The sequence below is a fragment of the Crotalus tigris genome, unplaced genomic scaffold (assembly GCF_016545835.1).
Source record: "Crotalus tigris isolate CLP2741 ecotype Arizona unplaced genomic scaffold, ASM1654583v1 scf7180000017551.9496454, whole genome shotgun sequence".
Taxonomy (NCBI): Eukaryota; Metazoa; Chordata; class Lepidosauria; order Squamata; family Viperidae; genus Crotalus; species Crotalus tigris.
In genome coordinates, this window is record NW_024096469.1 from 8748811 (window position 1) to 8774289 (window position 25479).

The following is a 25479-nucleotide window of genomic DNA, read 5'->3' on the forward strand; positions in this document are numbered from 1 at the left end:
AATTTTAGTTACTTACTGGAGGGAGGGGTGTTCCTTTGCACAGAGGGAACGCAATACAATTAAATCAGTGAGTGGGATTTTGTTGTATTCCTATTGGTATTTGCACTGTGCTGACTGTTGCACTGTAAATGCACTGCTCCTTGCAGAAAGGAAAAAAGACCCTGTCGCGAGCTTCAGCTTCTCCAGCCTCGCATCTCAGTCCTACAAGCAACTCTCCCTGCATACTAATAAGCTCGTGCCACTCACTCAGGGTGAGCACGCTCGCTGATTGGACGCCTTGTCCTCCACGGTAATAAGCTCGTGCCACTCTCTCTGCGTAAACAGGCTTCCCAATAGGTTGGCGTGGGGCCAGGGAACTGCCAATCAGAGAACAGCAGGACTACTACTCAATCCAATGGCGCCTAATTCAAGTCCCTACAGTTGCGCAGCTCCCCTCGCGCAGCTTCCCTTTGCTTAGCTGAATGGAAATGCGTAGCAATGCGAAGCGAGAGGGAGAAGGGGGGGGAGAGAGAAAGAGAAAAATAGAGAGAGAGCGAGAGAGAGAAAAGCTTTGCAGAATGGGAAGCTAGGGAGTCCCACCAGAAAGCTGCTTCAGCTCGTAGGCAGGCACTCACGCCAATCAGCTGGGTAGCGAGGGATACTTTTTGGTACTCCTTTTGCTTTGATAAATTGGACGATGCGCTACAACTGCAAAACTGGGAAATCACAGCACTGTACAGATCAGGACGTCAGAGACTGCGTTGCCTGCCCTCCGGCAGCTTTTAAGAGTTACTTGACAAACGAAATACCAAGAGATTTAGAATGATTTAGGTCCTAAGTATGCTCTTATAGTTCATTGCGTCTTCACCGCCTGTGGATTTGTCTTTAAACAATTCGAATAGGAGAATCACTTTGCCCGCATTTTGCAAACTCAGGAAAGTCCCTTTGCTAGGTTCTTGCTCACAAACACGTGCACAACCCTTTTGTGGTTTATCAAAACTGGAGATTTGTTTGTAATCCGGTTGTTCTTTCCTTTTCCTTTTTGTCTCCCACGCTTCACATTTCCATTAAGACTCCCTGCTCACCTCTATCCCCGCCGTTTGCACCAAGATATGCTGTCTCGGTAAATTGCCACTTTTCTTGTAAATAGGTCAGTCATATACACATTTCCTACCTATATGATACCATCACTCCCAAGGCCTATTTTAATGCAGAAACCACACTACATAAAGCCTTCAAACGACTTTGTACCGGCAATTGAGAGGTTAACCGCAGAGGCATTAGTTTCTCTCCCACCCCTTTCAGTCTTTCCTTCCCCACTTCCAGGAGACGCCTTGATTGGTTGGCAGTCTCCCAGCCCGCTGTCCATCACCCAGTGTAAACAAGGCGCTGATTGGCTGCTCGCCAGTCCGCACTGGGCTGCCTGAAAAAAGCAATTACTGGCCCCGCGGTTTGCAGGGGGCCCGGGGCTGATTTGATGAAAGGAGATAAGCTGGGGACTGTTTCCAGCGCGCGCACACACTCAATGCACTCCCCCCATTCCCCGAGGCAGAGCCCACCGTCCCTTGAGCCAAAAGAAGGTCAAAGAGTGGAGAGGATCAAAAGGAGTAAAGAAAAGGGGAAACGGACTGAGTCCCCATTAGCGATTTTGAAAGTAAAGCCATTCATTCAAGCAGGTTTGGTGCATCGGTCACCGGAGGGATGGGGGGAGGGGCGAACTGATCAGCGGGAGGATTCTCGGTGGTGCAGCCACGAAGGATGGGGAGAAAAGCTAGGAAATGTCTCGCTGTTAAATGGGACAAGGAAGGGAAGGCTGCAAGAGAATGCCGAGGAAGCCGCAAGCCGACCAAGCTGCCTTCTCAGTCTGGATGGAACACGACGCTACGGAAAAGTCGATTTCATATTCCCCGATATGTGTAACCTCGGTCCAGAGCTTCACAAATTTCAGACAGAGGAGCAAACTGGATCCATCTTGAGTGTGCAAAACTCTACGCCTCCGGGAGAACCTCCCGCTTTGGCACAGGCGGAATCTATAGCGAAGCTAACCGGGAGAAATGTCAGTTCCATTGATCGAACGAGGTTGAAGGACGTGTGTGTGTGTGTGTGTGTGTGTGTGTGCGCGCGCGCGCGCCCACACAATGCCATGGCAGCGGCTCGAAGGCTCAGAATTCTCTCCAGCCCCCCCCCCCCATACTCGTGATTACGATTATTTAAAAAAAAATTAAAAAGGAGCCTAATTGATTTAAAAATGCAGAATAAATCAAAATAACCTGTAAGAGATATTAGATTACAATGGAGCTATTCATTAACCGGAGGGGTGAATTAAATTAAAAAGCAGCGAGTGAATATGTGTGTGTATACTCTGTGCTTATGTCAATGCCTCAGTTAGAGGAGAGAAAACTTGCATGATGACGATGATGGGTTTACTGAAACCATGCACCCATTGAATATCCAGAGGGGAAAAAATTATTCCAATGTCCCAACCCACTATGTGCTGATAAAATACTCAGTTTGGATCAGCATCTTCGAAGTGATGGTGAGAGTTTTTGGTTATTAACACTATTGCTGCTCTTTATAACACATTGTTAATGGATCAATTATTGTAAGTAACTTAGATGCATATAAGCATCTACAGTTTGCAGTCTTGTCCACAAGCCAGACAGAGGGTTCAAACAAGATGAAACCCCAAACATGCTAGGCCCGGTTACTTTCCAGATATTTTAGATATAAAATTTACATGGAGACCGAGAAACATAGACTTTCTGTTAATAAATATATATTCCAAAAAAGAAATTACAAGCACATAAAAACTGAATTTTAAAAAAGTAGGCAGGGGAGTATATAATTCTGAAAGGAACCCTATTTGTGGCCAGAGGGAAAGATGAGGGAGGGAGTATTTCCTTGAAATGGGAGTTGAGGCTGTTGAATTGGTCTCATAAAAAGTGAAAGCCGAGAGAGGGAAGAACTGAAAGCAAAGGCACTTTTCAACTCATCCATTCTGTGGGGAACACAAGGCCCTATCAAAAGACCTACAGGTTCAAAGCAGAGATTTGAAAGAGAAAAAGGTCCTTCTGCAGGCTGAAATTAAAATGGGGAAAAAGACTACACTTGCAGCAGCAAATCTGACACACACACACGCATGCACGCACGGACATATATATGCATAATACATACAGGAGAGAACGATAAAGCTGTGTGTCTGTGTAGGCGTGCGGTGGCCTCCGAAAGACTTCAACCTGCAGACGATCTTGCTGTTTATCTAGGCTCACCGCCAGAACATCGGCTGGTAGGCGTGGGAAGGGGTCAGAAGGGATTCAGTTGGATCTGTCTGCAAGGCAGAATGGGCCTTACCCCCCCAAAAAAAGCTGTAATGCCTGGATTACATCCCCACATTGGGACAGGATCTAAAAAAAACTGTGAAGCAACTTTCGATTCATGCAGATTCTTCTGGGGGATAGAAGCAATGGTGAGACAGAACTTGTCTGCCTAAATGATCCTAGGTCCTAAATTCTCAAATTACAAACCCAAAAGAAGAACAGGGATCGGGAGTTTTCATCTGGTCCTGCTGACTTAAAATGTTCCTTTAATATGCACTGCATTTCCATCACTGGATTGTCTTTCTGCTCCCCCTTAAATTTCTCACTCGGCAGCGAGAAATTTCTCGCTCAGATGGGCAATGGCTTCCTAGTCAAACCAGTCTCTCACACTGACCTCACCGCCATTTCCCTGGACAGAGAGCCCTTCAGTTTCCTTACATTGGCCCCACTAGGACAAGCCAGTGTGATGTGTCTGCAAGGCAGAGTGGGCCTTGGTACGAGAAATCCTTGCTGGTTTCCAGGTTTGGAGTCTTAAAAAGACTTAAGGAAGACTTGCAGTTCCATGTCTTTCCCATGCAAAAGAAGAAATACCACCTCAGGGTACTCTGTCTTTTGCAATGGAAGAAAATTAGCTCTGTTCAGACATTATAGACACAAATTGCAACACGTGAACAAGGGTGACCCTCTTGATCATAAATATATTTCCCTGGGGTAAGTAAGGCTGGCTACTTTGGTCTGGATTTATTTATTTTTATTTATTTAATAGGGATTATTAAATTATTTATTTGTAATCTTGGAAAGCTACACAACAGCAAGATCCCCATCCTATTTACCAAGAAATAAATGCTGACTGGCCAGGAATCCCTTCCCAGCATAGCAAAACTGTAGTGCCAATGTCACTCCAGAAGAAGTCACTTGTTTTAGTTAGGTTTAGGACCACAATCGTAAGAAGTCAAAATTAAGTCTAAGGTGCTTTGAAATCTAGGTAACCTTCTTCCAGGCAGATGTAGCCATGTTTGTAAAAGTGGCAATTTCCCTGTGATGGTGAAACAACAAATCCTATCGCCTTCAGTGGGTTTTCTCCATATAAAGGCTGTAGGATCAAATACTGTTCAGGCACATTCACAAAAGCCAAACCTTTAGCTTTGAAAAGGATAGATTTCTGGGCCTAGTGCACAGAACTGCTCCTCTTGGTAAACTTTCAGCAGGACCACTGTTCCAGGAGAGGATTTCCTCCACTGTTTGAGGTGTGTGTTTATTATCATTTTGTTTGTTTGTTTGTTTCAAAGTGCAGAGGGAGACAGGTGAAAGTTGAGGTGCAGGAACAAGGGTAGTTCCAGATTTATTTTGTTGTAGGTTAGGGCCAGGAGAGAAATGGTTTAGGGGGTGTTTGTTCTTTCAGGTGGTGTTTGGTTGTGAGTGCACCAGGTCTCTGCAAAAGCAGCAGTTGCCCTGCAGTGGCAAATGGATGGAAGGGTAATTAATGCAAAGTGACTGATTGCTCTTGAAGAAGGCTGGTCCAGCAAAGGGGATTGTCCCTGGTCACTGAAGCGTCCAGTGATTGACAGTCTCTTTTCCATCTCTCAGCCTAGGGCGAAGGACCTCAGTGCTGCATATTATCACTGGTTTAAGCCCAGAATGGCAAAATCTCAAGACTGTTTGAAAGCTTGCTTTTATTTTGATTTTAAGATGACTATATTCAGTCTAATTATTATTGGACTAGGGAATTAAGTATTATTTTGTTTGAAAATTAAAAACAAATGGCAAGGTCCCAAATTAAGAAATAGGAGTAGGGGAGAGAAAAAGAGAGAAACAAAGCATAGCCAAGTAAGGCAGAGGTGGACCTTGGGGCAGATGAACGCAGCTGAAGATAAAGGAAATGGGGGGAACTGGCCTTGGGTTGGTTTAATGTATAAATAAATTAGCTTAACCCTTTTAAATTTTGGATTAAAAAATATCTTTGGATATTTCCTTTTTTTAAAAAAATGAAGATTAAAAATCCCATTCCTCAATTTATTCTTCACATTAAAAAAAATGAAAGCAGACTTTAAATTCCATGGCTATTGATTATGTCCTATATTTTGAATATCAACTTCTTTTGGTTCTGCAGTCCTGTTTTTTTTTTTTTGTTAAAATGTTATTTCTTTCTTTCCTTTCTTTCTTTCCTTCTTTCTTTTTTTCTTCCTTCCTTCCTTCCTTCCTTCCTTCCTTCCTTTCTTTCTTTCTTTCTTTCTTTTCTTCCGCCAGTTGTTAAAACAAATAATTTTAGACAGGAGTGGTTTTATAAACCAAGGGTCTGTTGGCAAATTACCAGTAATTCATATTCTGCCTGCTCACTTACACAAAACTGGTGATGGGGAGGTTTCTTCCTTCCTTCCTTTTTTTTTTTTTTTTTTTTTTAAGGCAATCGTTTTGTATTCCTGAAGTGAATGGTACCACCCGGAGGGAGGGAGGCAGGCAGGGAAACTCCATCAAGCTTTTTGATAGGCCCAGAGACATTGTCAGCAAAGGTTAGATCTTTTCCCTTTCCACTATTTTTTAAAATCTGTCCGTGGGTAACAAATGTTTTTAATTTAACTGAAGCAGAGCATCAGTATCTCTATGGCTTGCTCTGTAAGAGGCAGAAGATAATGCAGTTGGAAATAAATATTTAGAGTCGCATTCATCTCCTGATTCAACTCTACCTTCCGGTGTGTGTATATGTGTATGTGTGTGCACAAATGATTTGTTCACACACACCCCTTAAGCCATGCTTGTTTAGGGGTTTGCAGTGTTTAACGGGCAGATGGGGGAAGTTAAAAATATACGGGTTCAGGGAAAAGCACTGAGAGTCCTGGATTCTAGGTCACAAAAGCTGGTCTGGGCTCTTCTTGGGGGGCTCTTCTTGCTCTGTCCTCCTACCGCGCTGCAGGAATCAGTTTTCATTTGGTCAGTGGGTGCTTACTCAGAAGTAAGGCTTGCATAAGTTTGGCTTGCAGTTTAGTCTGTCTCAGGCCTCAATTCCTAGTGCTAGTCTGAACTTTGCTTACCTCAGAGGATAAAGATCAAGAAGATTTGATTCACCTCCTACGGCTAGATTGAAAAGCCAAGCTCTCCATCTCCCCCCCCCCCAGCCCTTCTTGCTAGAATCAAGGCTCAGTCAGCAAAATCCCGTCTGTCTTTTAGAAAGTGCTTGGATTCTAGGGGGAACTAGACTAGAACTGGCTAAAGAAAAGGCTCTGCTAAACCACTGTTTTCAGCCATAACAGGCAGCCTATTAAAACAACACTCTGGAAATGGAATGGAATGGGTTATGGAGTCGTGTGAAGCACATTCCCTGAAAGGCAAAGGCGACGCAAGCTGCCTTTCAGTTCTGTTTGAATCTAGGCAACACCTATTTGCAAGATTCGGGTTTGGTCAGCAAACCATGTTCCCCCCCCCCCCAAGGAATGATTGCAGGCTTCCAAACTCCATCAGCGCCCTGGAGTATCTGGCCATTTCATCCTCAACCTACAATTTAAAATGATAATATGTAACTGCGTTGGATTTGTCCCCTGGCTAGCAACAATTCTAGTGGATGTTCTTTGGGAACAGGAATTTGCCTGCCCTCTTTGTAAGGGTATTCACTTTCCACATTATTCAGGATTAAGTTCAAGCTATATTTTCCTATTTTGGTAAATATTTACTCAGTGACCAATTTATACCTTCCATGTTGTAACTAAAAGTACAGGGAATTAGATTCACCTCAACTCCAGCTTTTAAGCAAGGTGGCCTGGAAGAAAATAACAGAATCTCTTCTTAATTTTGCTCAAAGTAGCCAACATGGAAACATTCTTTTCATGTCTAAATGAATATGCAATCATTTTAAATTCTCAGACCTCAGCTAACCTTCACACTCTAGGGAAGTGTGTTAAAATATTGCAATTTAATATTCTTCCATCTGGAAAAATGGTGTGTGTGTGTGAGAGAGAGAGAGAAAGAGAGAGAAAGAGCGCGAGAGGGGGGGGGGAAGAGGCAGCAGCAGCCAGGGCGGGAGTTTCCTCCCCCCCCATGTTAAATAAAATTATGGATTAACACAGCACGCTAAATAATTGCCTAATAAGGGCTAGGAAACGCAAATCTTTACATTTGGGTAATTGTATATTGGACGCCTCGCTTAATACAATCGTTTGGGTCGGGTTCATTGTTCCATGTGCTGTTTGGTCAAGGAGCAAATTAGAAACAATTTCTTGGCTTGGAAGAGTTACTCTTCATTCTTGTAGCACATACAACGTTCCCTGGAAATTGGGAGGAAGTGGCCAGGAGGGGGAAATCCATTCAGTCCATACTCGGGAGAAATGTCCAAAGCGAACTGTGTTCTGGCTGGTCCTAGTCTAAATTTACACGTGCCTGTACCTAGGGGAGCTTTGCGTTATAGCGAAAGAAGTGCAGGCTTGCGGCCATGCCTCCAGGCAGTTGCCGAGTCCGGCTGAGATCAGGCCAGATCTAGTCTGCTTTCCTCGTTCCATCAAGCAACAAGAAGTCGGTTAAAGCAAGGGACGACCTCGCGATCCCCTGCCCCCCCCCACGCCGCACGCCCGATACTTTTCCTAAAGGGGGAAGGGAACCGAGCACGTGCTACGTCTTTGCTGCCAACAGCGGCCGTGCAAACACGTCCTGTTTCCGACGACTACTGGACAGACAACTCCTGGCCGATACAAAAGGTGGGAAAAGAAGGGAAAACATCTCTCCTTCCCCTCCCCCGGCCCCATTTTAGCCAGATCCACTTCGATCCAAATTGCTTCGAACGGGAGCGAAGCTGGAGGGTGGGAGGGAGGGAGCGGAGCAGAGGAAAGGAGAACGAAGAGAACCGCTCTTCCCACGGCGTAGCAATAAGCTTCGCCAGGCTTTGAACCCCGCAGAGCTTGACCCACTTTCCTCGCAGACCTCGGCAAGGGTGCTTTCTGTTTTGTTTTGTAACAGGACCTTGGCGGGCTTTACCCGGAAAGGGCTCTAGTCTAGGGGATCGGAGAGGTCGCCTCACACGCCATTGGGCCTAAAGGTGATCGGCCTTCCCCGGCGTGAAAGTCCAGGCTTCTTCTTCCTTGCTTCGTTCCACGGGCCGAAAACTGCCGCTCTTTTTTTTTCCGGGAGGAGAAAAAAAAAGGGGGAGGGGGGTTGGGACTTCAAGTTAAGGGACGCTTTGTGAGCTCCCCGAGAGCAAGAAAAACTCTAATGCTGCTGTTGCGGTTAAAAAGATAAAACTCCCCTTTAGGACAGGGTGGGGACGGTTTTTCTAACAAAACACCTTTAGCTTCAGACAAGCACCTTTTTACTGACTGCACCAGTTCAGGAAATCTTTCTCTTTCCTCCTGCAGCCCCGGAACACCCTTCACCCGCCATTAAGGGTCGCTTCAGCTCCTCATCCAATTTTCCAGGGAGACTGTTAACTGGCCAGGTCTCCTTTGGGGAATTTCCTCTTGTGCAAACCAAGACAGAAAGTGGAGCTGCTGACTGTTCTTTCTTATCCTAGTTCCTCCCCCTTCCCTCAAAAAGTCCGCTTACTAACTTCCACAGAATAAATACCCAAACCATGTAGTCAGGAGCCAATTCTTTTGATTCCTGACTTTTCTTTTTATGTTTATTGAAGTTCCACCAACTTTCAGCAAAGGGAGGTTAAATTAAAAGCGTGGGTTCTCCTCCCTTGATCTCCTCCTGTAGTCTAAATTGTTCAATTGTCATTACTACGATCATCTTATTATACACTACTACTCTTATCATCATCATCTTCATCTTGCAAAGAAGGGCTGCAGGTTTTTTTTATTGCCTGAAAAACATTATTTCTCTGGCATTCCAAACTGACCTCCACGTGGGATGCCAACAGGATAGATCATTTTGTTTAATCTTGTTTCCACCCTATTATTCCCTCAAAGGAAAGCGGCAAGAGCCAAGAACCGTTCAAGAGGCTTCTGTTCCCAGTGGCTTTTTCTCCACGTTTCCCAAGTCCAGTATCAACGCAAGCAGAGAATGAAAACCTTTTTAGAATTCCTCTAAATTCTATAATAGGAATTTTATAATTAGTAATAAAATAATAATAATTGTGCGTGATCAACCTTACTACAATTATATTCCAGGATGAAATCTGAAAAAGTTAGCTGGTACACGATGGAAGTCTTAGCAGCAACAAAGAGATGTTTAAAGCAAATTTTTGTGTACCTTGATCTGGACAGTCCAATCAAAGTAATAAAGGAAGAGGAAAGATGTGAGAACCATTTTTTTCTACCAATCCAACCCAATCAAGATATTTAATTGGTTAAATTCTTATTTCTCCATCTCCCAAGACAGATGCATTTATCTTTTTGTGTTTTTTTGCAGAAAGGTATTTAGGAGGAAGCAAGATGCTTTTTGTCCTGATCAGGGAAGGGAATACTCGCCCAGATTATGTACAAAGAGTAACTGACAAATTTGTTAATCATAGAAATCTAAACATAAAAGTTTATGCTGACAAGCCAATATTGCAAAGAGTTTTACTACACATTTTATACAACAAAGAGTGATTTTCCGCAAAAAAGGGGTTTTTATTCAGACAATGACCACTGATAATTACCAAGGATTTGTTTTGCACATATCTTATGAACATATGTTTATGCCACCAGTCCTCATTACAATTTCCACTGTGATTTTTTCCCTTGAAACGTGCGCATTTATTAGTCACAAACCTAGCAGAGTTTATTAATTATACTCAGACTTTCACACACACTAGTGCACACATGCAGCACACGCACGCACATACACTTGATGGGGTGAGATGTAACCAGTGGATCTAGTGTACATTTCTCTGGCCCAGCCTTTCTCCCCCAAAACAATATTTTTTAAAAGTATCCAAGAGCTTTCAATCCCCTAAACCTTTAGTTAAAGCCCTGTTAAAAGCAGAATTGTAATTTGTAGTTAAATATATCCCAGTGTGTTCACACACTGAAAGTATAATTGAATGTGTTTGTTGTGTGAGGTTATCAAGAAACTAGCCCATCTGGGTTAAATTAAAGCAAGCTTAATAAATGGTGCCAGGCCTAGCCAAATCTCTTTCACTCTTTCTTTCCATTCTGGGGACTGGATGAAGAACATTTTTATTCCAGGCCTGGACTTTTTCTGCAAATTGGAAGTAGACTAGTATTTGGAGCAACCATTATTCGAAGGAAATTATGAACATCATTTTCAGAGGTGAAATAAGCTCCCTTTCTCAGAATTTTGGGGAACAATAGAGAACCCCTGAACCTTTTCATGAGGTGTACTGCCAATGAAATAGATATTCACACACAGACACACACACAAACTTTTCTCTGGGCTCCTCACCTGCAAATATAGAAATGTTCATACTCATCACGCTCGTCATCCACCATCCTCTTTATAGCCAAGAGACAACATAATCCAAACAAGATTTAGGAACAGGGTATGGTGTGTGTGTGTACATGTGTAGGGGGATAAATGTGTGTGTGGTGTGTGTGTGTGAATGAATGAGAGGCCCTTTTCCCACAAACATGTTGTGACATGTCAAAAGGGTGCCTGTTTTGATAAACACATAATTAGTGCCAGGATGTGTGTGCGCAGCTGGGTAGAAAGGCATAACTTAGATAATAGCCATGGCAGCACATATCCAATCGGAGCGGATTTACAAAACGGAACTTTTAAAGCGATCATTAAAGCCTCTTTGGCTGAATTGGGGGTGAGCTAGTTTGGGTAATGGGGTGGGGGGAGAGAAGCATAGAGGCAAATGTGCAGCATATGTGAGTGCTTGCACACACACAGAGAGATCGAAATGTGAAATAAGTGTAAAAATACGTGGGGAAATTTGGGTGTTTGTGCAAGGGAAAAACTAAGGGAGGGAGAAATACTTGATTTCAGGAGGTGCTGCTGGGAAGGGTAACCAGCCTTTTTCTCCCTCTGCCTTGTTCCCTTTGGGATTAACTGGGGAGGGGGAGGGGGAGGGGAAGAAGGTGGCTGTTGGTGCTTAACTACTTTTATTGTTGTGTAAAGTGAAGGCCCAGAGGTGAAACTGTGTGCTTTGTGTGTGTGTGTGTGTGTGTGTGTGTGTGAAAGAGAGGGGGGAAGGGGGGAGAGTTATGGCAAGACAACCACTTCCCCAGCCCAGCTGCTTTGCTTCTGTGTAGCAGGCAAAATCTCCACCACTTCTGGTTTTGTGGAGGATCCGGAACTTTTCCAAATCCTTCCAGTCCAGCAGTCCCTCAACCAAAGTCCCAGACCACAAAGGAATGGAACAAACTTTTAAGCTTCCTAGAACTCTCCATCCCTTTGCAAAAGGGCATCCTTTTTTTTTTTTCACCTCCATCTTTTTCCAGAGTCCAAAGTCACCAACCAAGTGGAAGAAGATGTGGTAGGTGAAGTTCCTGGAGATGGCCCTCACCCACTGCTCTGTAAAGGACTGGTCAATCTTATTCCTTGTTTGGACCCCACTCTCTGTTCCTGGCTGGGCTTGCTAAGGAACAAGGTTAACAAATGAGTTCTAACAGGTTCTAATAGGATAAGACTCAAGGAAAGGAGACCCCAGGACAGAATGTCCCGTCTCTTTTCCCCCACCCCACTCTGCTTAAATGGCAGAGTTGGGAAATATGTAGACTCAGCTCCACTTTGGAGAGATTATCTCTTATGAGGGGCCCATAAAGGAGGATCCGTCACTCAGGGCCCAGAGGAAACAGGAAGAAGCTGGCCAAGAGTTTGGACCAGACTACTACTTCTGACAACATATCTCTGCTTTTTGCTTCCCCCCCCCCCCAACCTTTTCAACCCAAGCAACTTTTAGCTGGCTTAACTTCAGGCCCCCAAAATGGGAAAAGGCCTGAAGGTTTTGCAACCAATTGCTGGTGAAAGGCAAAAAGTTCATAGAATGCAGCCCTGGTGGAACACATTACCGCTTCTCAAAGTTCTAAGCTTTTCTTATATTCTTTCTCTAAAGATCCAGAATTCAGTGGAAAGAGAGACATTTCTGAGGGCTTTGCCACATCGTGCATCTTCCCCTCCTGCTAATGAAATGTTGGTCTAGTTCTCTGACTCGCCATTCATACACCACCATTCGTACACCATTGTTATTCTAGCCATTACACTGCATCATGTAAATCTCAGTGAGGGGAGGGGATTTTTAATTTTGCACGTTTCTCTACTTCAAAAAGATCAAGACCAGGTTTTGCAAATGACTTTTCCCTATTCTCTACCCCCTTTTCCCTCCCAACCCCGAGGGAGGAGGAAAGTTATCCATAATATCCGCCTTGGCCCCCTCCCTCTTTTAAACCTCAGGTAATAAATGAATGAAATATTGCCTGTAATTAACCCAAGAGAGCCAGGTTCCATCCAATGCTTAGGACAGAGAGCGATTATGATTTTTTTAAAAAAATTCTTCTCTCTCCTCATAGATACAGAACAGAAACTACGTTTTACATCCTCCGTTTGAAGAACTCTACAGTAATGAAACGTGGAGGAAGAAGCCGTAGCAAGGGGAGTATAAGAATCAGGGAAAGAAGAAAGGCAAAATTTGATCCTTTAGGAATAGAAGGCTCCTTTTTGATTTAAGTTTCTTACGAACTTTCCTCCCTTTGCGCCCCCCCAAAAAGCTTTTTTGAGTTTCCTGTGGCAAAGGGGCGGGAAAAAAAAAAAAAGAATCCCTGCTCTCGCCGGACTCAGAAAGAGCACGAAAAGGCAGGGAAATTCGTCAGTTCCAAGGCTGGCTTTTGTGCTTTCGCTTTGGCCTCTACAGACAAAACAAATCCCCGCCTGTCTTCGCGAGGGAGTTCCTGCGGTCGAAGAACCAACCCCGCCGACTGCGACTCCCGCTCCACGCGAGGTGGAAGCCTCTCTCTCTTTCTTTCCCACGCCCCGCCAGAAACCCCCTCCGGGTGCCGCTCGGGCCTTTGACCCAGCACTTAAACCAAACGGGCGCCTCCGTTGGACCGGCCCGAAGCAAAAGAAGCCCGCTGCCTCGTTTCCCCTTGACGCAAAGGCGGCAGAGGAAGTCCGCCTGAACTCCCGGAGCGGCAGAGCCCCTCACAAGCCGGAGAGGAAGTCGCTTGCAGCGGATCCGGAGCACGTTCTCCGCCAGCCATCTTCCTTGCCTTCTTCCCGGTCCGCTCCACGCCCTCCTTTATCCGCTTAATCTCCTCCGGGAAGGGAACCCGCCTTTTCTCTTCAGCTTTTCGGGCTCGAGGCGTTCAAGGAGCAAAAGGTCCGCGGGTAGGTCGGGGAGAAGAGGAGCCAGAGCGGGCAGGCCTGCCGGGGGGGAACTTACCCAGCGCCGCCTTCCTGAATGGGAAGGGCCGTCCGTCTCAAGCGGAGAGGGATCCCTTCCCACACCCACCCACCCATCCATCGGCAGGCCTTTTCCCCATTTTGAAAAAAAGAAAAAGAACCAAAAACCGGAGAACGATCTCCTGATCGCCCTTGAGGACCACATTGTTATCAAAGCATGGGAGGGAGGGGGAAGGAGGAGACGAAGCCCTTGTCACGGTTTCTTGGGGAAAAGGCGGCGAAATGGAGCCCCCCCCCCCCAGAGGAAGAGCAGCAGGCAAGAGAGACCCTTCCTGGGTTCCCCAATATTCTCGGCGCCCTGGTTTAAGGCACCCGGGCGATCAAGGCGCTCGGGAGCGCTGGGCTGCCGCGCGGGCCATAAAGAGGCAGAATAAGAAAGGAGGGAGGGCGGCCTTCGGATCATGAGACCGACCTAGAGATCCGGGGGTCTCCCCAAAGGGCAGGAGCGGTCCGCGAAAGACGGACCAGCGGGTTGCTCTAAGGGACTCTGGGCGAGATGCTTTTCTCTTCCGGCCGCACCTAAAGCTCGAGACGAGCCAGGCTTGCTCTTTCGCTACTACCTCTTTTTGTTAACGGAAAGTCAATGCCTTTAATTAAAAAACGTTAAATAAATCCATCTCTTTACTAGCACAAATATACTTTCTGTACCGAGTTTGCAAAAGATATCGACAGAAACTCGAGCGGCAGGGTCCGGAGATAGTTTGATTTCACAGAAGGGAGGAGGGATGGGGAGCAAGAAACAATGTTTTTTTAATCGCATCTATATATCAGGTTCATTAAAAAGAGAACGACTCTCTCCTTTTAAAATAAATTTTCTTTGTATATTTTGTATTTTCATAGGGCAGTCTTAATGCATGTTTATTCAAAAACAAGACTTACTGTCTAAAATAAGGCTTAAACCAGGATCAATGTGCTATGACTTACGTGTAAAACTGCCCACTTACACAGAAGTAAATGCATTCACTCATGAGTAATCAAAATTCACAACTGTACATTGCCAATTGCTCTTCTTTCTAGTGGAAAACGAAGTAGCGATATTTAAATTAAGCAGATGAGAGTTAGCCATTTGTTTTTTGTGATTCTAGTAAACTGGCAAATGGGTTTGAAAAGATTTTTGCAGGTAGCTTAAGCGGACAATTTGAATTATAGAAAGAAAAATGCAGCTGTGGATGACTTCTTGTTTGATGCAAAGGCCATTTTTAAATATCTTTTCTGTAAGTTGCAGTGTGGCAAATTCTTTTGCATTTGAGCTGCAATTTTTATGATTTTTTCAGAAAGCAAGTAGGTTGTGTCAAATTTTATTAGAGCAATTTGAGATTTCCAGGATAAGAAGCTTTGAAAAGTAGAAAAACATGGACTCTTAAATTTGTAATTCAATTTTAAAAAAAATCCAATGCTCTATCCAGCAGTCTGAAGTTTTTTTATTTCAGAATTGAAAAAAAAAGGGTAATGCTTAATTATTTGCAAAGGACTTTGATTTGATGGAAGCCTGCAAAAATGTGGGTAAATTTTCAGCCACCAAATATTGAATATATTTACAAATGAGATGATATCCAGTAGGAAAAGATCTATGAAGTTTCATAACTTCTTTTAAAATTGCTTAAAAAGGAAAGAATTAGTACGTGGATTCTTCCTTCTCTTTAAGTACAGTGGTATTACTTAAAAGAAATAAATTTAGTTTTCTTCAGGTAGTACATTTTCAGGATAGTATTAAAGTCAAAATGGGATCTTGGAATAAATACAAAACAAACTGTGATAGTACTATATTATTCTTTTGTTTTTGTTTTCTTTATAAAACATTTTTTGCTTGGAAAGAGGAATTTAGCTAATGATGTGGGTTTTCAACGATAAAGTGCAAGAACCTTAAGTTACAGGAAAAGAGATAAATGCAAAAATCGCCCTAGGAATGGACTTGCTGTAACAAAACAGCCTGCAATGTGGGGTGGAAGGAAAAGGCGACATTTTTCCCACTTCAGAACTAAATCGGCGCAAATGGCGCCTCCTAATAAAAAGGAATATCAAGAAAGACAACACGCCAAAAGAAAAAGAGGAAGAAGAACAATTCACGCATGCAAACAACAGGCACGGGCGCCGCAAAATTACTTACAGGTCGCTGCTTTCCTGGGTCAACGTTCCGTTTAACACGCCACAGACACCAAACAATCCAAAAGAAAAACCGACCTCACGGCAAAAAAGTCAGGGCACCCAACCCGAGCCATGGGTGAAAAAAACGCCGTCTTAGGATATGGGTGAGAGAAGTACACGCGCGCGCCTACTACATTAGAAATTGGCTTTTCTTCCCTTCGGCTCCCCTTTCCCGGAGCTTCCCTTGGCCTTCTCTGCCTCTGGAAAGCGGAAATTGAGGACGGCTTTTGCATGTGTGTGCCGAGATCCCAGTTCCCCCATCCCTCCTCCTCTCCCTCCCTCCCCCGGCCGCCGGGGTGTTTGAGAATCTGGTTTTACGACGATGGCCCCGGCTCTGCCGCTATTATGAATTTCGTCTTTGGTCGGTAGTATTTTGCTCCAGCTTCAAGGTCCCCCTACCTGCCCATGTGGAGTAAATCCATTCAATTAGGGCACCAAGACGGAGCTGGAGGCTCTATAATCACAAATTTATGGCCGGATGACGTGCCTCTCTCTCTCCCACAATGGAGCCCAGTGACATTAAACAGAAAATTGATGAGAGAGAAGCGAAATCTAATCTCTTCTTCCCACTTCTTCCACGCCGATGCTGCCAGCCTGCCTTGCCCCCCACCCCACCCCCTTGTTTGCAGAGGGAAAGGCGGGGTGCTGCCGGGGATGGGGAGAAAGGCTTTTCTCTCGCTCTTGGGGGCGAGAAGGGGAGCGGGATAGTTGAGGCTTCCTCCCGACCCCAATCCCCGGCATTTCTTCCTCGCCCGTTCGCGATCCCTCCACTACACAACAGAGGCGAGCGTTGGGCTAGCTGAGATGGGGATCACCCGAGTTCCAATATTCTCTTTCTTTCCCCCCCCCCGCCCTCCCTCGGGTCGAGGCCAGCGGAGGCTCTGAGGACTTACCCGGTTGGGCTCGCGCTTTTTAGTACGGAGTTGCATTTTCTTCCCGGGCAAGAGATAGGGGAAGGGGCGTCGGGGTCGCCCGCTTTCCCAAAGCGAAAAGCCCGGGTGTCCGCGGCTAGGCCACGCTTTGGGGGGAGCCGAAAGGAAAAGGAAGCCTTCCCGGGCAAAGCAGGCAGTCGGGGGGCTGCATTTTCAGCCCGGCTGCATTCCGCCGCCTTTGAAGAGAGGAGCTCCCTCGGCGTCCAACCCGCACGCCCGGCACAGCAAGAGGGGGAAGTGGGGGGGCGGGCGGGGAGTCCTGGCAGGATCTCTTGGAATCGAGACAAAGTAACGTCCCTGTTGCAGCTGCGAACGGCGCGGGGGAGGGGAGGAAATCCCGGCTCCTCCGCGTTCCAAACCAGAGGAGGAAACCGAGATTCGCAGTGCTCGGGCCACTTCCCCAAAGTGGGGCCGCCCGCGCGGGGCTTGCTCCCAGCCCGGGTCTACTGCCGCGCCGCTGCCGCCGCAGCCTTCCGATGCAGAAGCCCTCCGGTCTGCCGCTCCGGCCGCCGGCTCCTCTCCATTGCCTCGCTCGCTAGCCCGCAATGTAAACCACCTACGACAGCGGGGGAGGTGGGCACGCCGGGAGGGAGAAGGACACTGTCCAGAGCTTTGCTATTTACTTTCAACTTTTGGGTTTTGTTTTTTTTTTTTTAGGTGTGCGTGTCTCTCTTTCTTCCCCCTCAGGCTCTTCTCCACCCCCTCCTCCACCCCCCTTTTCCCAATCTCAGCGTCCTTGTCTGGAACAAGTTTACAACTCCGCTGCTCTTCCCGCACCTCAGACATAATAGCCACCGAGATGGATCTGGCCTTCTCGCTGAGTTTGCATTTTTCAAAGGAGCTCCCGGGTCTTCCCTCCCCTCCCCCCTCCCCTTCTTTCTGTTTAAGCTTGGGAGGTCACTGACCTCACGAGGGTGGAGTGGGGGGGACAACCGGCAGGGGAGCGCGTGTAGCGTCACAATCCTGGCCTCTTTTAGATCTGCCTTTCATCTCCCTCATTCTCAACACGCGCGCGCGCGCACACGCGCTCGCGCGCTTGCTGAAGGAAAGAAATAGTTCGGTAACAGATCTTTCCCTTGCATTATACTGTATATTAAGGGCAACCTTCCCCAACGGGGGGCCCCCAGGTATGTTTGGAGGATAGCAATAAACATGCTGGCTTATGGGAAACATAGTCCTGACATATTTAGATGGCACTGGGTTGAAAAAAGCTGACTCATAACACTCTTGCCTTATGCTTTGTATTAGTCTCCTAAGCTTCTCTTTTCCACACAATGTTTTCGTGTGGAAGAGGTGACCAATACTTTCTTTGCCTTTGAAAAACCCGTATATGATACATTTTTTTTCTTCCATTCAATCATATCCGATTCTCCAAAACTGCCTGCAGTTTTCTGGGCTAGATCTTCTTCAGAAGCGACCATTGCTTTGTTCCTGGGGCAGAGAGAAAGTGACTGCCCCAAGGTCAGCTACATGGCCTTGTGCCTAAAATGGGATTAGAACTCACAGTCTCCAGGTTTCTAGCCTGGCACCTTAACCACTAGACCTTTGTTATAATGTCATGACATATGTCTGTTCTTTTCACTAGAAAAGTCCCATCATAAAGATACAATGCTACAAGTGGTAGGGAAGCCTCCACAACTAAAGGGAAAGAGTTTCAATTAAACTCAGTTCCTGGCAATTTCAAAAACATGTCCGGGCTGTCTTCTGGCACACAAGACAGAAATGGTTTGTGGTTCGTTCTTCCATGATGTTTTGCAACTTTCCAATCTAGACAACAGCTATGGAATTCACAGATGATTCCCTACATACATGGATTGGACTGCAATGGCCAAAAACCACTATTGGCAGCTGCACTTCACCATGTCTGAATTGTGCCTAGTTGCAGAAGAGAATTACAGAAAGGACCCTTCATATTGTACAGGGTAAGAAGACTCTCAACGAGGAACATCATTTAAAAAGTTGGGGTTCCTATTTGGATAACTTGCTGCTCCAGATGCATAGTGTTAAAAATTCTGACTTGGTTTATACACGGTGCTAAACCATACTTTAACCATCTTTTGTGGCAAAGAGCACCACTGGCAAGCTTCATATGACATATTAAACCAAGTTATTCATTTTTTGCTAAGGGATTGATTGGGCCTTTGAATGGAGGGCTGAAGGCCACATTCCAAAAAGGAGTGGGTGGAAACATGACAACTAAATTTGATTTGATTGAAAATTCAAAACAGCTCCTCAGATTGCTATCTAGTCATCTGTTTGATCATTTCCCTCTTCTGTCACATTCTGGAGGTCTCAAGGAGTGCACCCAAGGTTCAAGGGGGCATGTAGCTAGGGGCTTCAAATTGCCTGCTCTTTTGCTAAGTAATATACTGTGACTTTCCAACTACAATACCTTAAGTCAAAACTAGCTATAATATGGTTTAGCAGAAAATGTAAACCCAATCTGTATTTGCTTAATTTCTTAGACTGTGCTCCTGCTTGAAAAAAAGATTGATAGTTCTCTATCCCTTTTAACCTTCTCACTTCTTTTCATGCCTAGACAAAGAACTATTTATTCTTATGGGAGAAGCCCCCTACACAAAGCCTGTGGTTAGTTGGTTACCTGCTGAGAAGCCTGAGTAGACAAGGTTTATCTTTCCTTTCTTGAAAGGCCTCCTCCACTGAATTCTTTCCATACAATAGCATAACCTGGTGAACCTAGTTAGTGCCTTTAACATTCCATTACCAAGTGCTTAGGAAGGTGGGTTCAGTCTTTAGATGCTTTCCTGATTTGTTAGCTTAGCCTGTTACATCAGATGTGGAATTTTGCCCTGATTGGGCCTGGCAACAATCAATATCCTCAAAGTAGCTGGCTTACATTTATCTACCATGTTTGATCAAACTTTGGGGATAATAGGGCTCTGCAAATCTAAAAAAAGTTCTGCAGGCCTCATGTGAGCACAATCCCTCTGTTTTTAATAAAAGATTTTGTTTAGGCTTGTGTGAGAGCCTGGGAAAAGATGTGGCTGCTTTAAGAATAGTATTAATGAACTGAGTCATTAAAGCAATATCATTTTTTCCAGTAAGTAATTGTACTTGTGCAAGATGTGGAGCAGGGTGTTGTTGTTTTTTTAATTACTTTTGAAGTGTCCTCAGTCTAGAGGATATGCTTAGAATAAAGGACAAAAGAAGGAGAGCCAGTATAACGGCATTCAAATGATCTCTCTTCAGCTATCCTTCCTCCACTGAAGTCCAAGCAGATTCTGAAACCCCTGCATTGATGCAAGCAAGTATGTAATTAATTTTGGTACGCTGACTGTATTGATTTTATTTGGAACTCTCTGTAGGTGATTGTTGCATTCCTTTATTTTTTCAGTATTTTCCCTCAATGGCCTTTGGCTATCTAGAGACAGCTTCATTGGTTTAAAAAGGAACTGTTCCTAAAAAAGTTTCCCCATGTGCAGGACTACATACTTACCTAGGACCTTCAACATGGCAGTGTTAAAGAGCTATTTCCCAAGCTGCACAGGGTGGCAGGAAAGGCTGCCGTTATAAACATTTACTACTGCACTTCCAACCCTAACTTGGCCTTGGCAATGAAGCAGAATAGGGGTTCTGTCCACAACAGAAATAGGGATGTGTGTTTGTGTGAAACACTGCCTGTAGTACCAGTTTTGGGGAGCAGAAGATCCATGGGTCTTCTTCAGTTAAATCTCCAGCCTATGGAGATTGTTCCATGCAAGTTGGGAATAACATCAAATAAGCCATTCTACCCCACTTACCTCCCCCTGCTTTTCCTACCCCATGGCAAGAGGAGCATGAGGAGGAAGAAAAGGGGGAAATGGGTTTTTCTCCAGCATGATGACTGAAGAATCCACCAATGGGTTATTATTTCAGTCCTCCTGCCCAATCAGACCAAGTTGTCAAGTTGTTACGCCTCCTCATTATCTGGGACCTCCCAGTTTCATCTTGGTCTTTCGCCCATGAGGACGTGATAACTTGACTCTCAGTCGTTTGGAGCAGGTCAGACTAGATATTATTATTCCATTGGTGGATCCTTTTTTGAGATTTGGAAAAAATTAGTGGAGATTATTACCTCTCTAGAAAATCTGAATCCCTTTCCCCTTCCCTTCAGGGCTAGTGTAGCACTCCTCTCCAGGACTGGGGGGAGTGGTTTCCCTTCCCTGAATTCAGCAGTTTGCTGAACTATCCCAAAACTTTACCTAATAGAAGCGGGAGGAGTTTCCCTTCATTGTAGTGAGGGGAGGATTGAATATTCACACTCCCCTAGCAAGAGCACATGTTTCTGGCTGGTGGCTGCCATTTTGAAGCCTCATGGCTTCTTCTCTGACCGGGTCCGGTCAGGGATTCCTATAGCAGCCGCCATTTTGAATCCGTGGAGCACAGCTTTGCCGAAGTTCTTTTCAGCCGAAGCACAGCTGTTTGGCTTGATTAGAGCAAGCAACAGGGGGAATTTTGTCCGGCCTTTTTGTTTGCCCTCTGGCTGACGCTGGAGAAGAGGAAGCCTTGTTTACAGCGGCGATCTGTTTTTGTGTCTAACAGCTGTTAGGCACGATTTCCCAAACTGATCTCTTCATTACAGAAAAGCCTAGAAACTTGCTTCCTTACCTTTTGGGTACGCTTTGACTATTTTAAGAGCCTCAATTCTTCTTCTCCTCCTCCTCCCCTCCTTCCTTCCTCACGGAGCTCAGGGCGTCCGCCATTTTTAAGGCATATTCCCACAGGGAAACGCCCATTCACACGCTGGCCAGGATGCCACTTTGTGATTGTTAAACAACTTGCTGCAGTTATATTTTTGTTCTACATAGTTTCACTGGTATAATTACATAGATTTTGCATATACCTTTGCATCATTTGCATTAACTTTGTCCTTGAGCTTAAGTGTTTCAGAAATTATCATTCCTATTGAGGAAATCTATTATCAACAAGAGTGTGGAATCAGCAGAAGCAACGGTCCTTCAGGCCCTGCTTGCCATATTGCCTATATCTGCCTCTCTGCATCTAGTGGTTGCTTCAAGATCCTGACCATTGCCACTATTGTGGGACACATGTGATTTCGTCACCAACTTGATCTCAGGTCCTTTGCCGGGTGACGAGCGCTTCTGTGCCAAGCGTGAGTTCAGGTTAGCCAGTGGGCCGACTCACGCTAATCCATGTGAAGTCAGTCCCTCTTCAAGGGGGCTCCTGACGTCCTTGCAGAACGAGTCAGTCCCAGAGTCACCTCTGGGTTGCATCTCGACTGATATGGCAGAAACCACTGAGTCACAACCTTTGGACATTGACAACAACCCCATCCAAATTGAGCTGGCACCCGAGGTGCCTGGAGGTAAGGCCAAAGCCAAATCGAAGTACGGCAGGAAGACTAGCAAGGCAAGCGGTAAGCAGGCTGACCGTACACACAGAGCCCCGGAGAAGCAATTCTCCCGGGCCCAACACATGTCTGCTGAAAGAGATCATACACTGTCAAACTCTACACCACCTGACATGGGAGCGCCCCTACCATCCACATCGAGAGCTTGGTCACCTGAGAATGTGCTTCAGCAGGTCTCGACTCAGACCTTTGGTCAGGGAGGACCACCTCTGTTTGGGGAGGACCTTGATTTGCCTGGCCCGTCAACAGCACCCATCGCTGCTATCACACCATCTGCTGTGGGGTTACGGCCTCCGCTAGAGCAGTCCTTCTCTGACCACCTCCAAGTGTGGATATTACAGGCTGTGTTCCAAGCCATGGCGTCTGCAGGTCAACAGGAGGCTTCTCCCATTCCAGGGCCTTCTTCTGCACCGACCACCTTCGCACGACCTCCACTGGATTGGTCAGGTATGGTCTCCCCATCCCATTCTCCTGAATCTGACTCTTCAAATGTTTTGGATTATGAGGGAGATAGGGACGGTTGGTCGGATTGTGAGGAACCTACTCATGAATCTCAGCCCATGACGGAGCTCTTCAATGCTTCGCTGTTTCCTTCATTGCTGCACAGAGCCTGTGCAGCGGGCAAGCTTTCCTCCAATCCGGTTCCAACCCCTCAGCCTTCCTCTGATCAGGACGCTAATCCCCTGTTTGCCGTGCCTGTAGACGAACACCTACAAATTCTCTGTCCCCTATTATTCCTCAAAAATATTCAGGGGCAGTGGGAGTCACCGGCTACTCAACCGACCCAGGGAACGGCTGAGCACAAGATAGTGGATGTGGCTAAGAATTTGGCAGATTTATTGGAGGTACCAAAAGTAGATGAGTCACTAGCTCCACTTTTTTTGACTGCCAGTCTCCCGACAGATGTCTTGGACGCCCTTAAGGCGGAAGATAAAAAATCTGAGATGGCCTTACGTAAGGTCCATTTGGCATCTGCATGGGCTGCAAAGGCGGCAACTGCCACTTCTTTCTTTGCCAGGATTTCGATTACCTGGCTTCGTCAGTTGCAGGACAGGATTCCGTTGGAAGAGATCTGAATCCATCAGGATTTAACTAAGCTAATAGCCACATCCGAGTATATGGCGGATGTCTCCCTATATTCGGCCAAGCACTCAGCCCGAGCAATGGCTTCCAGCGTAGTTGCTAGGCTTCTATGGCTCAAAAACTGGAGGGCTGAGAGCAAACATAAGTGGCATGCGGCCACTGCCCCCTTCACGGGTGGCAAATTATTTGGGGAGGCCCTAACACCATATCTCATTGAAAACAAACAAAAACAAAAGGTTATTTCTCATTTGGCAAGGAGAACTAACAGACACTTCCTCCCTTACAGTCGCCGGCAGTCCTTTCAGACTGGGACCGCAACGGAGTCTTCACAATCATACCGACCCCCAACCCCTAAGATTGAGCGCTTCTTTGACAGGGCAAGCTATAGGGACAGAACCCGGTACCAACCCCAAAACAAACAGTCCTTTCGTGGCAGAGGGGGTCGCCCCTTCCATCTCTCCAAGTGACTCAGAGGGGACTCCCCCCATTGGCGGCAGACTTCTGTGAGTCTGTGACAGGTAACCATTCCTAGGGTACTAGAATATTTGATGGAGGGCATCAAAAAGGGGTTGGTGCCCAACACTATCCGCAGACAGTTAGTGGCACTTTTCTCTGTGCTCTTGTGGGACTCCTCAGAGTCCTTATGAAGGCACCCTGCCATACGGTCGTTCCTCAAGGGAGTCACTAATAGTAGACCCCCTGTGGTTCATAGATATCCTTCTTGGAACTTGCTTCCGGTTCTTCAGGCACTAACCTCACCTCCCTTTGAACCACTTAAAACGTGTTCCTTACGACACTTGTCACTCAAAGTCTCCTTCCTGATTGCAATTACTTCGTCTAGGCACATTTCGGAATTGGCTGCCTTGTCGGTCAGGAAGGATCTGTGCATGTTTCATGAGAACAGGGTGGTTCTCCGGCTAGACCCTTCATTTATTCCAAAAATAAATATAGTATTCCATAAAGCACAAGAGGTCATTCTTCCAGATTTCTGTCCTCCTCCATCACATGAATTGGAATGGCAATGGCACACCCTTGATGTAAGGAGAGCCTTACGACGTTATATCATGTGCACGGCGCCTTTTCGTAAATCTGAAACCCTGTTTGTGTCCTTTCAGCCTTCTTCAATGGGTCAAAAAGTGTCAGCTTCCACCATAGGTAGGTGGATCAGGGCCTGTATCGCAAGCGCCTACGTCTCACTTGCCTTGCCTGTTCCTCCTCATGTGACCACTCACTCCACCCGCAGTGCTGCCACAACTGTGGCGTGGGCAACCCAGGCGTCCATTGAGGACATTTGCAGGGCGGCGACTTGGTCCTCGCCATCATCTTTCATTAGACATTACCGTCTAGACAAATTTGTGTCGGCTGAGGCCGCTTTTGGTAGGCGTATTTTACAACAAGTAATCACACCATCTGGGGGTCTGGCCCCAACTGACTCCCACCCTTAGGAACTCCGGAAGTTTTGGTATGTCCCATTGGTGGATTCTTCAGTCATCATGCTGGAGAAGGAGCGTTGGCTTACCTGAACGCCTTTTCTCAGCATGATGATGAAGAATCCACGCCCTCCCTTTTAGAAGTCAGTCAGGTCTGGGTTGGGCACTTGTTATTGTAGGTTTTTTTTCCTATTACCTGCTTAAGAGTCATCACGTCTAACTGTTGTCATTGGTTATGCTGTCGATGAAACTGGAAGGTCCCAGATAATGAGGAGGTGTGACAACTTGACAACTTGGTCTGATTGGACAGGAGGACTGAAATAACCCATTGGTGGATTCTTCATCATCATGCTGAGAAAAGGCGTTCAGGTAAGCCAACGCTCCTTTTTTTAATGCCAGACCTTCCAGCACCAAAAGATGGGCTTTCTTCATGTTTACTTACAGAAAAGTCACTCTCCATCTTCACTTTGCTTCCCCAGACACTTCTCCATTTACATCTCCATAGAGTTGGATTTGAAGAAGGAATGGCTCACTCCCTCCTTAAGAAGTCATTGCTAGATGCAGTAGGATATTTTTTTATTTGGTCTTCAACTGTCCTACTTAGGGAACACTATTAAGAGGGTGGTAGGACCCAAGCGCTGAGTAACAGGATGAGCCCCAGCTCCTGCCCACCTAACAGTTTGAAAGCATGCAAATGCAAGTAGATTAATAGGTACCACTTTGATGGAAACAGCATTCCATGTGCCTTTGGTGTATAGCCACATGACCACAGAAAATGTCTTTGGACAATACTGGCTCCCTAGGTCAAAAAAAGGCGATGGGCACCACACCCTAGAGACAGACATGACTGGGCAGGCAAATCTTTTTTCTTTAAGTTTGAAGCTCCAGAAGGTCTGGAAAAGGTAGATTATCTAAATCCATTTCAACTGGTTTGCAGGCAGCATTGAGCA

At 45.9% G+C, this 25479-nt stretch overlaps 2 protein-coding genes across 9 annotated transcripts in view; one reads left to right on the plus strand and one right to left on the minus strand.

The window, feature by feature from the left end:
- The window catches only part of BAHCC1 (BAH domain and coiled-coil containing 1), a 127322-nt gene extending 110548 nt beyond the window's left edge, over positions 1–16774 (minus strand). For 3 of the 6 annotated variants that reach the window (XM_039346488.1, XM_039346481.1, XM_039346472.1), the window contains exon 1: positions 17–254. The gene's annotated coding sequence lies outside the window, so the exon portion shown is untranslated. Of the gene's footprint in view, positions 1–16; positions 256–15675; positions 15970–16606 lie in introns of those variants that run through there. The other 3 variants (XM_039346497.1, XM_039346506.1, XM_039346514.1) reach the window with 3 other exon arrangements.
- A 289-nt stretch (positions 16775–17063) lies between these two features.
- LOC120309368 lies at positions 17064–24164 on the plus strand. 3 transcript variants are annotated; one of them, XM_039346538.1, is made up of 2 exons: positions 17064–17192; positions 18417–24164. In XM_039346538.1, exon 2 carries the CDS (start codon positions 21890–21892, stop codon positions 23090–23092), a length of 1203 nt encoding a protein of 400 aa, XP_039202472.1. In that variant the 5' UTR covers positions 17064–17192; positions 18417–21889; the 3' UTR covers positions 23093–24164. The 3 variants fall into 3 exon arrangements, with proteins under 3 accessions (XP_039202472.1, XP_039202463.1, XP_039202479.1); XM_039346529.1 differs by lacking the exon at positions 17064–17192 and having other exon boundaries at positions 17492–18567; positions 19856–24164; XM_039346545.1 differs by lacking the exon at positions 17064–17192 and adding an exon at positions 17492–17772.
- Positions 24165–25479: the final 1315 nt, after the last annotated feature.